The 14,980-nt window shown below is 42.4% G+C and overlaps 1 protein-coding gene across 1 annotated transcript in view; it reads right to left on the bottom strand.

The window, feature by feature from the left end:
• Positions 1–5,229: 5,229 nt before the first annotated feature.
• The window catches only part of upb1 (ureidopropionase, beta), a 175,146-nt gene continuing 165,395 nt past the window's right edge, over positions 5,230–14,980 (bottom strand). The window contains exons 9-10 of the mRNA XM_043716199.2: positions 8,666–8,820; positions 5,230–5,763 (exon numbers count right to left, since the gene is read on the bottom strand). Coding sequence (XP_043572134.1) covers positions 5,680–5,763; positions 8,666–8,820 — 239 coding nt within the window. The 3' untranslated portion in view covers positions 5,230–5,679. The remainder of the gene's footprint in view (positions 5,764–8,665; positions 8,821–14,980) is intronic.

Below are 14,980 nucleotides of genomic sequence, written 5' to 3'. Positions count from 1 at the left end.
CTTTTATATCTTTCCCCGTCACCCTAAACCTATGCCCTCTAGTTCTGGACTCCCCATCCCCAGGGAAAAGAATCTGCCTATTTACTCTATCCATGGCCCTCAATTTTGTAAACCTCTATAATGTCACCCCCTCAGCCTCCGATGCTCCAGGGAAAACAGCCCCAGCCTGTTCAGCCTCTCCCTATAGCTCAAATCCTCCAACCCCGGCAACATCCTTGTAAATATTTTCTGAACCCTTTCAAGTTTCACAACACGTTTCCGATAGGAAGGAGACCAGAATTGCACACAATATTCCAACAGTGGCCTAACCAGTGTCCTGCACAGCTGCAACATGACCTCCTAACTCCTGTACTCAATACTCTGACCAATAAAGGAAAGCTTACCAAACGCCGCCTTCACTATCCTATCTACCTGCGACTTCCCTTTCAAGGAGTATGAACCTGCACTCCAAGGTCTTTGTTCAGCAACACTCCCTAGGACCTTACCATTAAGTGTATAAGTCCTGCTAAGACTTGCTTTCCCAAAATGCAGCACCTCTGATTTATCTGTATTAAACGCCATCTTCTACTTCTCAGCCCATTGGCCCATCTGGTCAAGATCCTGTTATAATCTGAGGTAACCCTCTTCGCTGTCCACTACACCTCCAATTTTGGTGTCATCTGCAAACTTACTAACTGTACCTCTTATGCTCGCATCCAAATCATTTATATAAATGATGAAAAGTAGAGGACCCAGCACTGATCCTTGTGGCACTCCACTGGTCACAGGCCTCCATTCTGAAAAACAATCCTCCACCACCACCCTCTGTCTTCTACCTTTGAGCCAGTTCTGTATCCAAATGGCTAGTTCTCCCTGTATTCCATGAGATCTAACCTTGCTAATCAGTCTCCCATGGGGAACCTTGTCGAAAGCTTTACTGAAGTCCATATAGATCACATCTACCGCTCTGCCCTCATCAATCCTTTGTTACTTCCTCAAAAAACTCAATCAAGTTTGTGAGACATGATTTCCCATGCACAAAATCATGTTGACTATCCCTAATCAGTCCTTGCCTTTCCAAATACATGTACATTCTGTCCCTCAGGACTCCCTCCAACAACTTGCCCCCCACCGACGTCAGGCTCACTGGTCTATAGTTCCCTGACTTGTCCTTACCACCTTCTTAAACAGTGGCACCACGTTAGCCAACCTCCAGTCTTCCGGCACCTCACCTGTGACTATCGATGATACAAATATCTCAACAAGAGACCCAGCAATCACTTCTCTAGCTTCCCAGAGAGTTCTCGGGTACACCTGATCAGGTCCTGGGGATTTATCCACCTTTACCCGTTTCAAGACATCCAGCGCTTCCTCCTCTGTAATATGGACATTTTGCAAGATATCACCATCTATTTCCCTATATCCTTTTCCACAGTAAATACTGATGCAAAATACTCATTTAGTATCTCCCCCACTTTCCACGGCTCCACACAAAGGCTGCCTTGCTGATCTTTGAGGGGCCCTACTCTCTCCCTACTTAACCTTTGGTCCTTAATGTATTTGTAAAAACTCTTTGGATTCTCCTTAATTCTATTTGCCAAAGCTATCTCCTGTCCCCGTTTTTGCCCTCCTGATTTCCCTCTTAAGTATACTTCTACTGCCTTTATACTCTAAGGATTCACTCGATCTATCCTGTATATACCTTACATATGCTTCCTTCTTTTTCTTAACCAAACCCTCCATTTCTTTAGTCATCCGGCATTCCCTATACCTACCAGCCTTCCCTTTCACCCTAACAGGAATATACTTTCTCTGGATTCTCGTTATCTCATTTCTGAAGGCTTCCCATTTTCCAGCCATCCCTTTACCTGCAAACATCTGCTCCCAATCAGCTTTCGAAAGTTCTTGCCTAATACCGTCAAAATTGGCCTTTCTCCAATTTAGAACTTCAACTTTTCCATCACTATTTTAAATCTAATAGAATTATGGTCGCTGGCCCCAAAGTGCTCCCCTACTGACACCTGCCCTGCCTTATTTCCCAAGAGTAGGTCAAGTTTTGCACCTTCTCTAGTAGGTACATCCACATACTGAATCAGAAAATTGTCTTGTACACACACTTAAGAAATTCCTCTCCATCTAAACCCTTAACACTATGGCAGTCCCAGTCTATGTTTGGAAAGTTAAAATCCCCTATCATAACCACCCTATTATTCTTACAGATAGTGGAGATCTCCTTACAAGTTTGTTTCTCAAATTTCCCTCTGACTATTAGAGGGTCTATAATACAATCCCAATAAGGTGATCATCCCTTTCTTATTTCTCAGTTCCACTCAAATAACATCCTGGATGTATTTCCAGTAATATCCTCCCTCAGCACAACTGTAATGCTATCCCTTATTAAAAATGCCACTCCCCCTCCTCTCTTGCCTCCCTTTCTATCCTTCCTGTAGCATTTGTATCCTGGAACATTAAGCTGCCAGTCCTGTCCATCCCTGAGCCATGTTTCTGTAATTGCTATGATGTCCCAGTCCCATGTTCCTAACCATGCCCTGAGTTCATCTGCCTTTCCTGTTGGCTCTTGCATTGAAATAAATGCAGTTTAATTTATTAGTCCTACCTTGTCCCTGCCTGCCCTGACTGACTTGCTTCTGTTCTCAACTGTACCCGTCTCAGATTGATCTCTTTCCTCACTATCTCCCTGGGTCCCACCACCCCACCTTACTGGTTTAAATTCTCCCGAGCTCCAGCAAATTTCCCTGCCAGCATATTAGTCCTCTTCCAATTTAGGTGCAATCCGTACTTCTTGTACAGGTCGCTTCTACACCAAAAGAAATTCCAATGATCCAAAAAATATGAATCCTTCTCCCATATACCAGCTCCTTAGCCATCTGCTCCATCCTCCTATTCCTGCCCTCACCAGCTTGTAGCACTGGGAGTAATCCAGATATTACTACCCTTGAGGACCTCCTTTTTAAATTTCTGCCTAATTCTCTCTCATCTCCCTTCAAAATCTCAACCTTTTCCCTGAAGGGAGTTTACAGAGAGTTGGGCAGATGATGGAATTTGATAAAAATCTGGAATTGAGACGCTAATGATGACCATTAATCCATTATGGATTGTCATGAAAAACCCATTTGGTTCACTAATATTCTTGAGGGAGGGAAACTGCCATACTTACCTGGGCAATAAGGGATGGGAAAGATATGCTACTCTAGCCAGTGACACCCACATCCCATGAATAAATTTTTCAAAAAATCAAGGGCACTATTTCCATCTTAAATAAGAAGGGAAGAAGTTGAAATTAAAAGTGCCTTATCTCAGTGCTCAAAATATTTATAAGATGTAGCAACATAGTACAAATTGAGTTAAAGAAATCTGTTAGCGATTACAGGCCTGTGGTTGCACTGTGACCATGAATGGGAACTAAATATTTTCGGGTACTTGATCTTTTGAGAAGGGTGGAAAGTGAAGATCAGTGGGCTTACTTCCTCTCAAAGAATGATAATTTTTTTTGATGGGGTGCAGAGTTGGGCTACAAATGTAGCAACTAAATCAGTTTGAGTTGAAAAAGATCCAAGAGATAGAACAAGAATTAATGGTAGTTGTTTACAGGTTTGTTATCAATAGCTACATGACTACCTGATGATTAATCAAGACATGAGCTTCCAACAGCAACTACAATAATTATTGAAGATCTTACCCTTCTCAGACTACCCAAATCAAATTAGCAATAGTATGGAAGTCAATGAAATACGTTCAAGATAGTTTCTTAGAATAATGCATGTAGAACCAACTACGACAAAGGCTATTTAAAATGTTGTATAATGAGACAGGGTTAATAAATAATTAATGGATCATCTGGAGAAGTGATTCTCATGGGCGAATTTTATTTGAGTTCAAGTTGATCTAATTCAGTCCGAGACCAGATTAGTAAATCTGAATAAATTGCACTCCCAAGTAAATTGGAACTTATGGCATCCTCTTTGATTATTGTCCTGATTATTCTCTCGTTTCAGCAAGATTCAACCAGCTGACTCTCACCTCAAAACCTGAATGGATTTCTGAGGAAAATACACTGAATAGCTGCTAGTTCTTTTTAATTTGTGTTTTCTAGTCTCAGGTCAGCATGTAACTGATAAATACTTTAATAATTCTTGGGTATTAAATATTTTGATCAAAGGCAGCTCCACAAGAGCAAATTTCTTGGCAAATGTAATTGTTTGTTTGGCTAAGATAAATCATTTAGTAGATCCAGAGCTATCATATTCAGCATAACCATCTCTGGCTTAGACAGGTACGATGATAAAAGCTGCTCATGTGCCACCAGAACAGTGAACATTGGACTGTTGGTTTGACTGGCAGCTCAGAGATCCTTAGGTAAGTGATTGACTGCAGCTGTTTCAGATGCCTTGAGGTTTCCAGTGAAGGAACAGTACGGGGTATCAGTTTCCTATTTGTCAGGAATATCAAGTCTATGTTGTCAGCTATTATGGCTGCAGCATTTGAGTACTAACGGGTGCTAATGTGATCCAGGGAAAACACTTGCAACAAGAGAAGGAGGATCCAGTTGTCATGGTCTATGTATGTACCAACGACAAAGGAAGAGGTTGGGCCTGATCAGTATGAGGCACTATTTACTAAATGAAGAAACACAATCTCAAAACTAATAATCGGATTATGTGCAAGTTGGCATAGGACAAATCAGATTAAAGCGATGAATGTACAATTCGAAGACTGCTGTGGGAAATGTGGGTTCCAGTTTGGGACTATGTTCTTACTGACTGCATAACTAGACAAATAGATGATTTAAAACTAAATTGTGGGGGTAAGGGATCAAAATTGGGAAAATGTGGTAAATCCAAGATTAGAGTCAAGACCAATGAGAAAAAAAGGAGGTATGGAAAATGATATACAGACAGTGACAGGAAGGGATGAAGAGTCCGAATCTAAGTAAACCAACAGATCAGAATAGAGGATACAAAACAAAGACATCTGAAAGCTCAGAGCATCTGAAACAAAAAAAGATGAAACAAGAGCACAAACAGAAAAGAATATGATCTGATAGCCTGGCTGCATGGACAACAGGGAGCTAGTAAAAGGTAGAAGGTTGAGTCTTTTAGTTAACCATCTGATGATGATTAATACGAATGACCCACGTTGAGGAAACCTGGTTGAGGAAGTCGTTTGGGTAGGGTTGAAGGGCAAGAAATCACTTGTGGGAAGGAAGAAATAACAATAGCTTGTCAGAAATGCATAACAATAATCATCACAGATTTTAATCCACATATAGACTAGAGAAGTCAGATGGGCAAAGAAGCCTAGATGACAGGTTCATAAAGTATTTTCAGGATAGTTTCTTAGAACAGCATGTACTGGCACCAAACAGAAATCACATTATACTAGACCTGCAGAAAACAAAGTGCTGGAGAGACTCAACAGGTCTCCAGTAACTGTGGAGACAGAAAATAGTTAGTTCCAAGTTCAGTTGAACTTCTTCAGCATTAGAAATAAGTTCTGTGTACTCTGATGATGGTTACTTGGAGTCTGAGGAAATATCTGGTGTAAAATCACAATTACAATGCTTTGGATAAAGGGAAATAGGAAAGCAAGAGAATATGACTCAGCAAATGGATAAAAGTCCTGATCAGGCATTGCGATTCTCTGACATTGTCTCCATGTTGTCTGTGCCCAACAACGTCACTACTCTGTGACTATGTAGGGATCAAAATTGGGCTGCACTGCTTCAGCAAGTTCGTCAGCATACAACTCATATCTTCCTGTCATCTGAGAAAAAAAACAGGAAAAAGGGAGGTGTCAGGAATAGAACAGTACAGCACAGCACAGTACAGGCCCTTTGGCCTTCTATCCTACTCTAAGATCAGACTAACCTAAATACCCTTCATTGTACTATGTTCCATGTGCCTAACCAAGAATAGTTTAAAAGTCCCTAATGCATCTGACTCAAATACCACAGCTGACAGTGCATTCCACACACCCACCATTCTCAGTGAAAAGAACCTATCTCTGACATCTCCCCTAAACCTTCCTCCAATCACCTTAAAATTATGCCCCCTCGAGATAAACATTTCCACCATTGAAAAAAATCACACGAGTCAAGTCTTGAACTTGTCCAATGAGCATTGTAGAGAACAGCAATCCCTTAGAACGGTGGTCACTGTGTACAATTACGAGAACAGCAGAGTCTGTGTACATTGTAGAGAACAGCAATCCCTGTGACTATTATAGAGAACAGCAGTCCCTGTGAATAAGATTGAGAACAGAAGTCCCAGTGACTATTATGCAGAACTGCAGTCGCTGTATACAAAATGGAGAGCAGCAGTCCCTGTGTACAACACAGAAAACAGCAGGACCTGTGGGCAACGTAAAGAACAGCAGTCCCTTTGTATAGTGCAGAGAACAGCTTTCCCTACGTCTATTACAGAACAGCAGTCCCTGTGTATAACAGAACAGAAATTGCACACAATGCAGAGAAGAACAGTCACTGGGTACAATGTAAAGAACAGCAGCCCGTGTGTTCAATGTAGGGAACAACAGTCCCTGGGTATAATCGAGATCAGCAGTCCCTGTGTTTATTAAAGAGAACAAAAGTCCCTGTGTATAATATAGAGAACAGCAATCTCTCTATTACACAGAAGTGCAGTCCTATGCATAGTATAGGGATCAGCAGTCCGTGTCCTTTATAGAGAAGAGCAGTTCCTGTGTATAATTATAGAGAGCTGCAGTCCTGTGTACACTGCAGAGAACAGCAGAACCTGTGTACAGTGTAGAGAACGGCAGTCTGTGTACAACGTCGTAGAAAAGCAGAGCCTGTGTCTATTAGAGAGAACAGTAGTCCCTGTGAATAAGATTGAGAACAGAAGTCCCAGTGACTATTATGCAGAACTGCAGTCGCTGTATACAAAATGGAGAGCAGCAGTCCCTGTGTACAACACAGAAAACAGCAGGACCTGTGGGCAACGTAAAGAACAGCAGTCCCTGTATTTAATAAAGAGAACAGTCCCTGTGTATAATATAGAGAAAAGCAGTCCCTGTGTATAATATAGAGAAAAGCAGTCCCTGTATTTAATAAAAAGAACAACAGTCCCTGTGTATAATATAGAGAACAGCCTTACCTGTGTACAAATCAAGAGAACACCAGTCCTTGTGTCTATTATGGAGAACAACAGTGCCCATGTATAAGAGAGAACAGCAGTCCCTGTGTCTAATATAAGGAACAAGTCATTGTGTAAAATATAAAGAACAACAGTCCTTGTGTATAATGGAGAGATTAGCAATCCCTGTGTATAATGTATAAAACAGCAGTCCCTGTGTATGATGTAGAGAACAGTAGTCCTTCTGTATATTCTAAAGAACAGCAGTCTGTGTTTCATGGAGAGAACAGCAGTCCCTGCATATAATATAGAGAACCGCAGTCCTGCGTACAGTACAGAGAACGGCATTCCCTGTGTATAACATCTTAGACCTCCTACCTACAGCTTAGTATTTCCCTACACCCTACTGCTCCTATTCACTCCATCTTACTCCTCCTCCTCCCACCACCTTTTTGTTTGGTCAGTCATTTTGTCCTAGACTAAGAGATTGTTAAATACCAAGTCCAGCACCTCGACCAGTGCCAACTGAGCTGGAGACCACAGTGGAGTTAGATCTGAAATACAGATTGAACCACATAGCCAGTCCTCCTGCAGTATCAGGCCCACTCAATGAGGGACTGTGTAAGGGGCTAACACGCAAGTGTTCAGTCTTCATGTGTAGATTGGCTGTGTGCAGGCTCTTGTTGCGGAGGTGCCGGTGTTAGACTGGGGTGGACAAGGTCAGAAGTCACACGACACCAGGTTTATCCGAAAATCATAAGCTTTTGGGGCGCACTCCAAAAGCCTGTAATTTTAAATAAATCTGTTGGACTATAACCTGGTGTTGAGACTTCTAAAAAGGTTCTTATTGTCAGATGGTTTCCGGAGTGAGAGAGGATTTTGTTTGAATTATGCTAAAGCTGTCAAGTGGTCCATGACTAGAATGTAACATCACTGATTCTCTGATCCAACTGAAACCTGTGACTGTGATCCCCATATGGATCATTTTTCCAAACAGATTCAGCCAAGTCCAGAGAAACAACTTGAATGTTGGAATAACATCTGGAGGCTGGGGAAAGGCAGGAGGTCGAGGAGAGGTTGTGGCTGGATCTCCTTCTGCAAGAAACAACGTCAAGGAGACCAGATAATCACCTCTCCTTAAACTGATGGCGAAAAAACAGTTGGTTCCTCAGACACAGCAAAGGTGACCAAATTGGGCCATGACTAAAGATAGAATTGGGACTGGAGACAAAGAAGTTGAGGAGTAGCCGGACAGATGGAGGAGCAGCTAAACAGAGAGAAGGGGGAAGGTTAGAGAGTGAGGGAGGAGGAGATGTGTACAGAATAAGGGTGGAGGAAGGACAAGTTGACTGAGGGCCAAGCAGAGGAAATAAATGAGAAGTGGGCTTGGTGCACCCTCTTAAGTATTTATCCCATCAGTCAGTAGTAAAACATGCAAATCCTGTTGGTTGCCCAATGTTGTTCATTTCCAACCTGACTGACTTTTGAACTAGCTTTTCCATCTGGAAGAGGAGATATCGGAGAATTGGATAGAATAGCACCAAATGAGAATCATTTATCTTTGTTTTCCTTACCTTGAAGGCCCATTTATCATTTATCTGCCGACACAGGTTGAGATCGAGCTCAGCCACAAGGAGACCATCCTCAGTACGAGACAGGCCAGGAGTGCGGCTTCCATCAGGAGCAGCTACATAACTGGATCCATAAAAATGGCCAAATTCATGATGTGCTTTCCGTAAGAAATAGAAAAAAAAGTTAATCCAAAACACCTCATCCCTAACACATTAACTCTTTCCTACAAGCCCTTCATCCAAAACAAAATCGCCTCCCCACGAAATAACAACACCCCACAAAGCCTTCCCCTGAAATAATAATCTAGCCCACACTTTATTGACTGGTGAGTGAAGTTCAGAGTACACAGGGATGTGAAAGGTAAAGTGTGGAATACATGCGCCCCTAATATTTGCTAAGAATGACAGTGAGGTTTTGAGAAAATAAACAGCCAAAGCTAAGGGGAGACCGGCTGGAAAGTTAACCTGTTTGGAGCAGATGGGGAAGGGCATTGGATGGGAAATGGTTGTGGTGTGTAGTGAAGTGAGGGAACTGTGTGGTACACAATCCCCAGGTTCTAGAATGGCCTCTGTGGATTGAAATTTGAAACATAACCCCACTGGTCAAGGAAGCAGAGAATACCAAGAATACAGGCCCAGGGGCAGTCCTCAATAAATTACTAGAATCTGTCAGAATTAGATGGTCACTTAGAAAATCAGTGATTAGACAAATGGGTGGGCTGATGTTCTCAGGAGTTTGCCAATAGTTCATATCACTGAGGGGTATAACATTCTTGAGAGAAGTGTACTGGATGAATGTGAGAGGCTGCTTCCCCTTAGTTTGAGATTCCAGAACAATTTCCAAAGGGCATTCAATATGTGAGCCATAGATAGTCAGAGGCTTTTTCCCAGGGTTGAAGTTTCAATTACAAAGGGGCACAGGTTCAAGGTGGGGGGGGCAGGGGGGGAGTTTAAGAGAGATGTGCAAAGGAGGTTTTTCATGCAGAGATTGGTAGGAGCCTGGAATACTCTGCCAAAAGAGGTGATGGAAGCAGACACATTGGCAACATTTAAGAGGCATCTGGATGGTTACGTGAATAGGGAGGGAATAGAGGGATACAGACCGAATAAGGGCAAAAGGTTTGTTTTTTAGTTTAGTTAGGGCATGATGAGCGGCACAGGCTTGGAGGGCTGAAGGGCCTGTTCCTGTGCTGTACTTCTCTCATTGTTAATAAGGCACCCCACATGTTAGGCTACTTAATAAGAGCTCTTTGTGGTGGATGGCGTATATAAGCATGGATAAGAACTGGCTACTAACAGAAACAGTGGTGGTATAAAGGATAAAGAACAAAAACAATTTATAGCCCAGGAACAGGCCCTTCGGCCCTCCAAACCTGAGCCAATCCAAATCCATTCTCTAAACCTATCGCCCAATTCCTAAGGATCTGTATCCCTCTGCTCCCCACCTACTCATCCATCTGTCCAGACGACCTTAAATGAATCTACTGTGCCTGCCTCTTCCACCTCTGCTGGCAACGCGTTCCAGGCATCTACCACCCTCTGTGTAAAGTATTTGCCGCGTATATCGCCCTTAAACTTTTCACCCCTCACCTTGAACATGTGACCTCTCGTTATTGAATCCCTCACCCTGGGAAAAAGCTTGTTTCTACCCACCTTGTCTATACCCTTCATGATTTTGTAAACCTCAATCAGGTTCCCCCCTCAATCTCCTTTTTTTCTAATGAAAACAATCCTAACTTGCTCATAGCTAGCATTTTCCATACTACGTAACATCCTCATAAACCTTCTCTACACCCTCTCCAAAATATCCACATCCTTTTGGTAATGTGGCAACCAGAACTGTACACAGTATTCTAAATGTGACTGAACCAAAGTCTTGTACAATTTTAACATGACCTGCCAGCTCTTATACTCAATACCCCGTTCGATGAAGGCAAGCATACTATATGCCTTCTTGACCACTCTACCCACCTGTGCAGCCACCTTCAGGGTACAATGGCCCTGACCTCCCAGATTTCTCTGCTCATCAACTTTTCCCAAGGCTCTTCCTTTTACAGTAGAGTTCGCTCTAGAATTAGATTTCCCAAAATGTATCACCTTACACTTGCCTGGATTGAACTCCATCTGCCACTTCTCTGCCCAATTCTCCGGTCTATCTATAGCCTCCTGTATTCTTAGATAGTCCCCTATGCTTTCTGCTACTCCACCAATCTCCTGTCACCTGCAAACTTACTGATCAGACCAACAGTGCCCTCTTCCAGATCATTTACGTATATCACAAACAACACTGACCCCTGTGGAACACCACTGGTCACCTTCCTCCATTTTGAGAAGCTCCCTTCAACTACTACTCTCTGTCTCCTGTTGCTCAACCAGTTCTTTATCCACCTAGCTAGAACACCCTGCACACCATGTGACTTCACTTTCTCCATTAGTTTAACATGGGGAACCTTATCAAACATCTTACTGAAGTCCATGTATATGACATCTACAGCCCTTCCTTCACCTATCAACTTGGTCACTTCCTCAAAGAACTCTGTTTAGTTGGTAAGGCACAATCTCCCCATACAAAACCATGTTGCCTATCACTGATATAAGCCCATTCTTTTCCAAATATAAATAGATTTTAACCCTCAGTACTTTCTCCAGCAACTTACCCACCACTGACCTCAGGCTCACTGGTATGTAGTTACGTGGAATATCCCTACTACCCTTCTTAGACAGGGGACAACATGAGCAACCCTCCAGTCCTCCAGCACCTCACCTGTGTTTAAGGATGCTACAAAGATATCTGTCAGGGCCCCAACTATTTCCGTTCTCGCCTCCCTCAACAACCTGGGATAGATCCCATCTGATGCTGGAGAATTGTCCACTTTAATATCCTTTAGCCTACTCAACCCATCTTCCCTCCTTATGTCAACATGATCCACAGTAAACAAACTTCTATCTCGAATCTCAACATTCATCATGTCCCTCTCCTCAGGTGAACACTGATGCAAAGTAATCATTGATAATCTCACCCATTTTCTCAGGTTCGACACACAACCTTCCTTCCTTATCCTTTAGTAGATCAACCCTTTCTCTAGTTACCCTCTTGCTTCTTATCTCTGAATAAAAGGCCTTGGGATTCTCCTTAATTCTGCTCGCTAAAGTTGTTTCATGACTCCTTTTAGCCCGCTTGATTCCTCATTTAAGATTGGTCCTATTCTCCCAATATTTTTTCCAAAGCCCCTTCTGTTCTTAGCTGCCTGGACCTTATGTACGCTTCCCTTTTCTTCTTGGCTAGTCGCATGATTTTTCCTGTCATCCATGGTTCACGAATCTTGTCTTTCCTATCCCTTGTTTTCAATGGGAAATGCCTATCCTGCACTACCTTAACCTACCTTTGAAAGCCTTCCACATATCAAATGTGGACTTTCCTTCAAATTGCTGTGTTCTTTAGTACTCTTCCTTAGGACCACTCTCATCTTTATCTACGATATTCTAAAACTTACAGAATTGTGGTCACTATTCCCAAAGAAATCCCCCACTGCAACTTCTACCACCTGGCCTGGCTCATTCCCCAACACCAGGTCCAATATGGCCCCTTCCCTCGTCGGACTATTGAGGGGCATTTTCAGGTTGGCCACAATTACTTACAATATACATTAATAATTTGGATGAGGAAAATGAAGGTACCGTAGCCAAGTTTGTGGATGACGTGGAATAGGTGGAAAGGCAAGTCGTGAGGTTGATCCAAAAAGTCTGAAAAGGGTTATAGACAGGTTATGCAAGGACAGAAACTTCACAAATGGAATATACTGTGGGAAAATGTGAGGTTCTGTACTTTGACAGGAAGAATATAAGAGATAAATATTGAGAAAGACTGCAGAAAGCTGCAGCGCAGAGGTATTTGGGGGTCCTTGTGCATTAATCCACAAAAAGCTAGAATCCAAGTTCAGCAGGTAATACAGAAGGTGAATAGAACGTTGTTCTTTATTTCAAAGGGAATTAAGTATAAAAAGTAGGGGGGTTTTGCTAAAATGAAGCATTAACCAGACCACAACTGGAATACTGCTAACCAGTTGACGACCCCTTATCTAAAGAAACATATAATGATATTGGAAGCAGTCCAGAGAAGGTCCACTAAGCTGATACCAAATATGGAGGAGACTATCTTATGAGGAGAGGTTGAGTAGGTTGGGCTTGTACTTACTACAGTTTAGACAAATGAGAGACGACCTTACTGAAGCATAAAAGATTCTTTTGCACCTTGACAGAGTAGATGTGGAAAGGTTGTTTCTTCTTGTGAAACGGTCTAGGACCAGAGGGCATAATCTCAGAATAATGGGCCACACATTTAATAGAGTTGAGGTGGTTCTCAAAAGGTTGCAAATTTGCAGAATTCTTTACCACAAAGAGCTGCTTAAGCTCGACCATTGTTCAAGAGAGAAATAGACAGATTTATATTCTGTAAGGAAATCAAATGTTACAGGAAAAATGCAGGAAAGTGGAATTCAGGATTATCTGATAAAACATAATCTGATTGAAAGGCAGACTTAAAGGAATGGCCTCCTTCTGCTCCTATGTCTTATGGTCTAGAATGAGGGCATGTAGTCTCAGAAGAGGCTCAGTGGTTAGCATTATTGCCTCTCAGCACCAGAGACCTGGGTTCAGGCGACTGTGTGTGCAGTTTGCACATATTCCCCATCGCTATGTGGGTTTCCTCTAGATGCTCCAGTTTCCTCTCACAATCCAAACTGGTTAAGGTTAGGTGGATTGGTCATGCTAAATTGCCCGTGCTGTCCAGGGATGTGTAGGCTAGGTAGATTAGCCATGGGAAATGCAGGGTTACAAGAATAGGGTATATGGTTCTGTCTGGGTGGGATGCTCTTCAAGGGTCAGTGTGGACTCAATGGACTGAATGGCCTGCTTCCACACTGTAGGAATTCTACTAAGTCCCAAAACAGATCCTTGTGGCACACCACTAGTAACTGGACTCCAAGCTGAATATATTTCCATCAACTACCACTCGCTGCCTTCTTTCAGAAAGCCAGTTTCTAATCCAAACTGCTAAATCACCCTCAATCCCATGCCTCTGCAGTTTCTCCATCAGCCTACCATATGGAACCTTATCAAAGGCTTTACTGAAGTCAATGTACACCATGTCAACTGCTCTACCCTCATCTACATGTTTGGTCACCTTCTCAAAAAACTCAATGAGGTTTGTGAGACACGACCTGCTCTTGATGAAACATGTTGACTATCTGAAATCAAATTGTTGCTTGCTAGGTGATTATAAATCTTATCTCTTATAATCCTTTCCAAAACCTTTCTTACAACAGAAGCAAGGCTCACTGGTCTATAATTACCTGGGTCATCTCTACTGCCCTTCTTGAACAAGGGCACAACATTTGCAATCCTCCAGTCCTCTGGTCCTAAACCTGTAGACAACGATGACTCAAATATCAAAGCCAAAGGCTCTGCTATTTCCTCCCTAGCTTCCCAGAGAATCCTCGGATAAATCCCATCCGGCCCAGGAGACTTGTCTACTTTCACTCGTTCTAGAATTGATAATATCTCTTCATAACTAACCTCTGTCCTTTCTATTCTAATATCTCGTACTTCATTCTTCTCCTCTAAAATATTCTCCTTTTCCTGAATGACAATCTTATTGCTTTTAATACATATAAAATGTCTTGGGATTGCCTTTAACCCTAGTTGCTCAGGTCATTTCATGCTCCCCCTTCCTCCTCCGCTCTCCCAATTTCCTGTTATCTTTATATTCATGGGCCCTATTCAATTTTAGCTTTCTAAACTTCACAAATGCTTCTTTTTCCTTTTTGACTAATTTTACAATCTCCCTCATGATCCAAGGGTTCCCAAGCTTCCTCCCTCATCTTTCCTCCTTACAGGAATATGCTGGTCCTAAACGCTGATCGATAGGCATTTAAGCAACTCCCACATGTCAAATGTGGACTTGCCAGATAACAGCTCCTCCCAATTAATTCTCCCTAGCTCTTGTCTAATACTGTCATAATTATCTCTCTCCAAATTTAGTACCTTCCTGCAAAGTCCTGACTTATCCTTATCCAAACTGTCTTAAAACTGAAGGAGTTGTGATTCCTGTTTCCAGAATGCTCTCCCACTGTAATGTCAGTCAGGTCCATCACTAGGCCAGCCTCATTAGCTAGTATAATGTCCAGTATGGGCCCTCCTCTAGATGGACTATCCAAATACTGCTTCAAGAAATCTTCTTGGACACACCTAACAAATTCTATCCCATCTAACCCTCTTGGTCTAAGGAAGTCCCTGTCAAGTTAAAGTCTCGAACAATAG

This window comes from Chiloscyllium plagiosum, unplaced genomic scaffold (genome assembly GCF_037043375.1).
Source record: "Chiloscyllium plagiosum isolate Xiang-an unplaced genomic scaffold, Cpla_swu_hap1 HiC_scaffold_24, whole genome shotgun sequence".
In the NCBI taxonomy this organism is placed as follows: Eukaryota; Metazoa; Chordata; class Chondrichthyes; order Orectolobiformes; family Hemiscylliidae; genus Chiloscyllium; species Chiloscyllium plagiosum.
The sequence above is the reverse complement of the archived record's forward strand: the minus strand, read 5'-3'. Positions and strand labels throughout refer to the sequence as shown.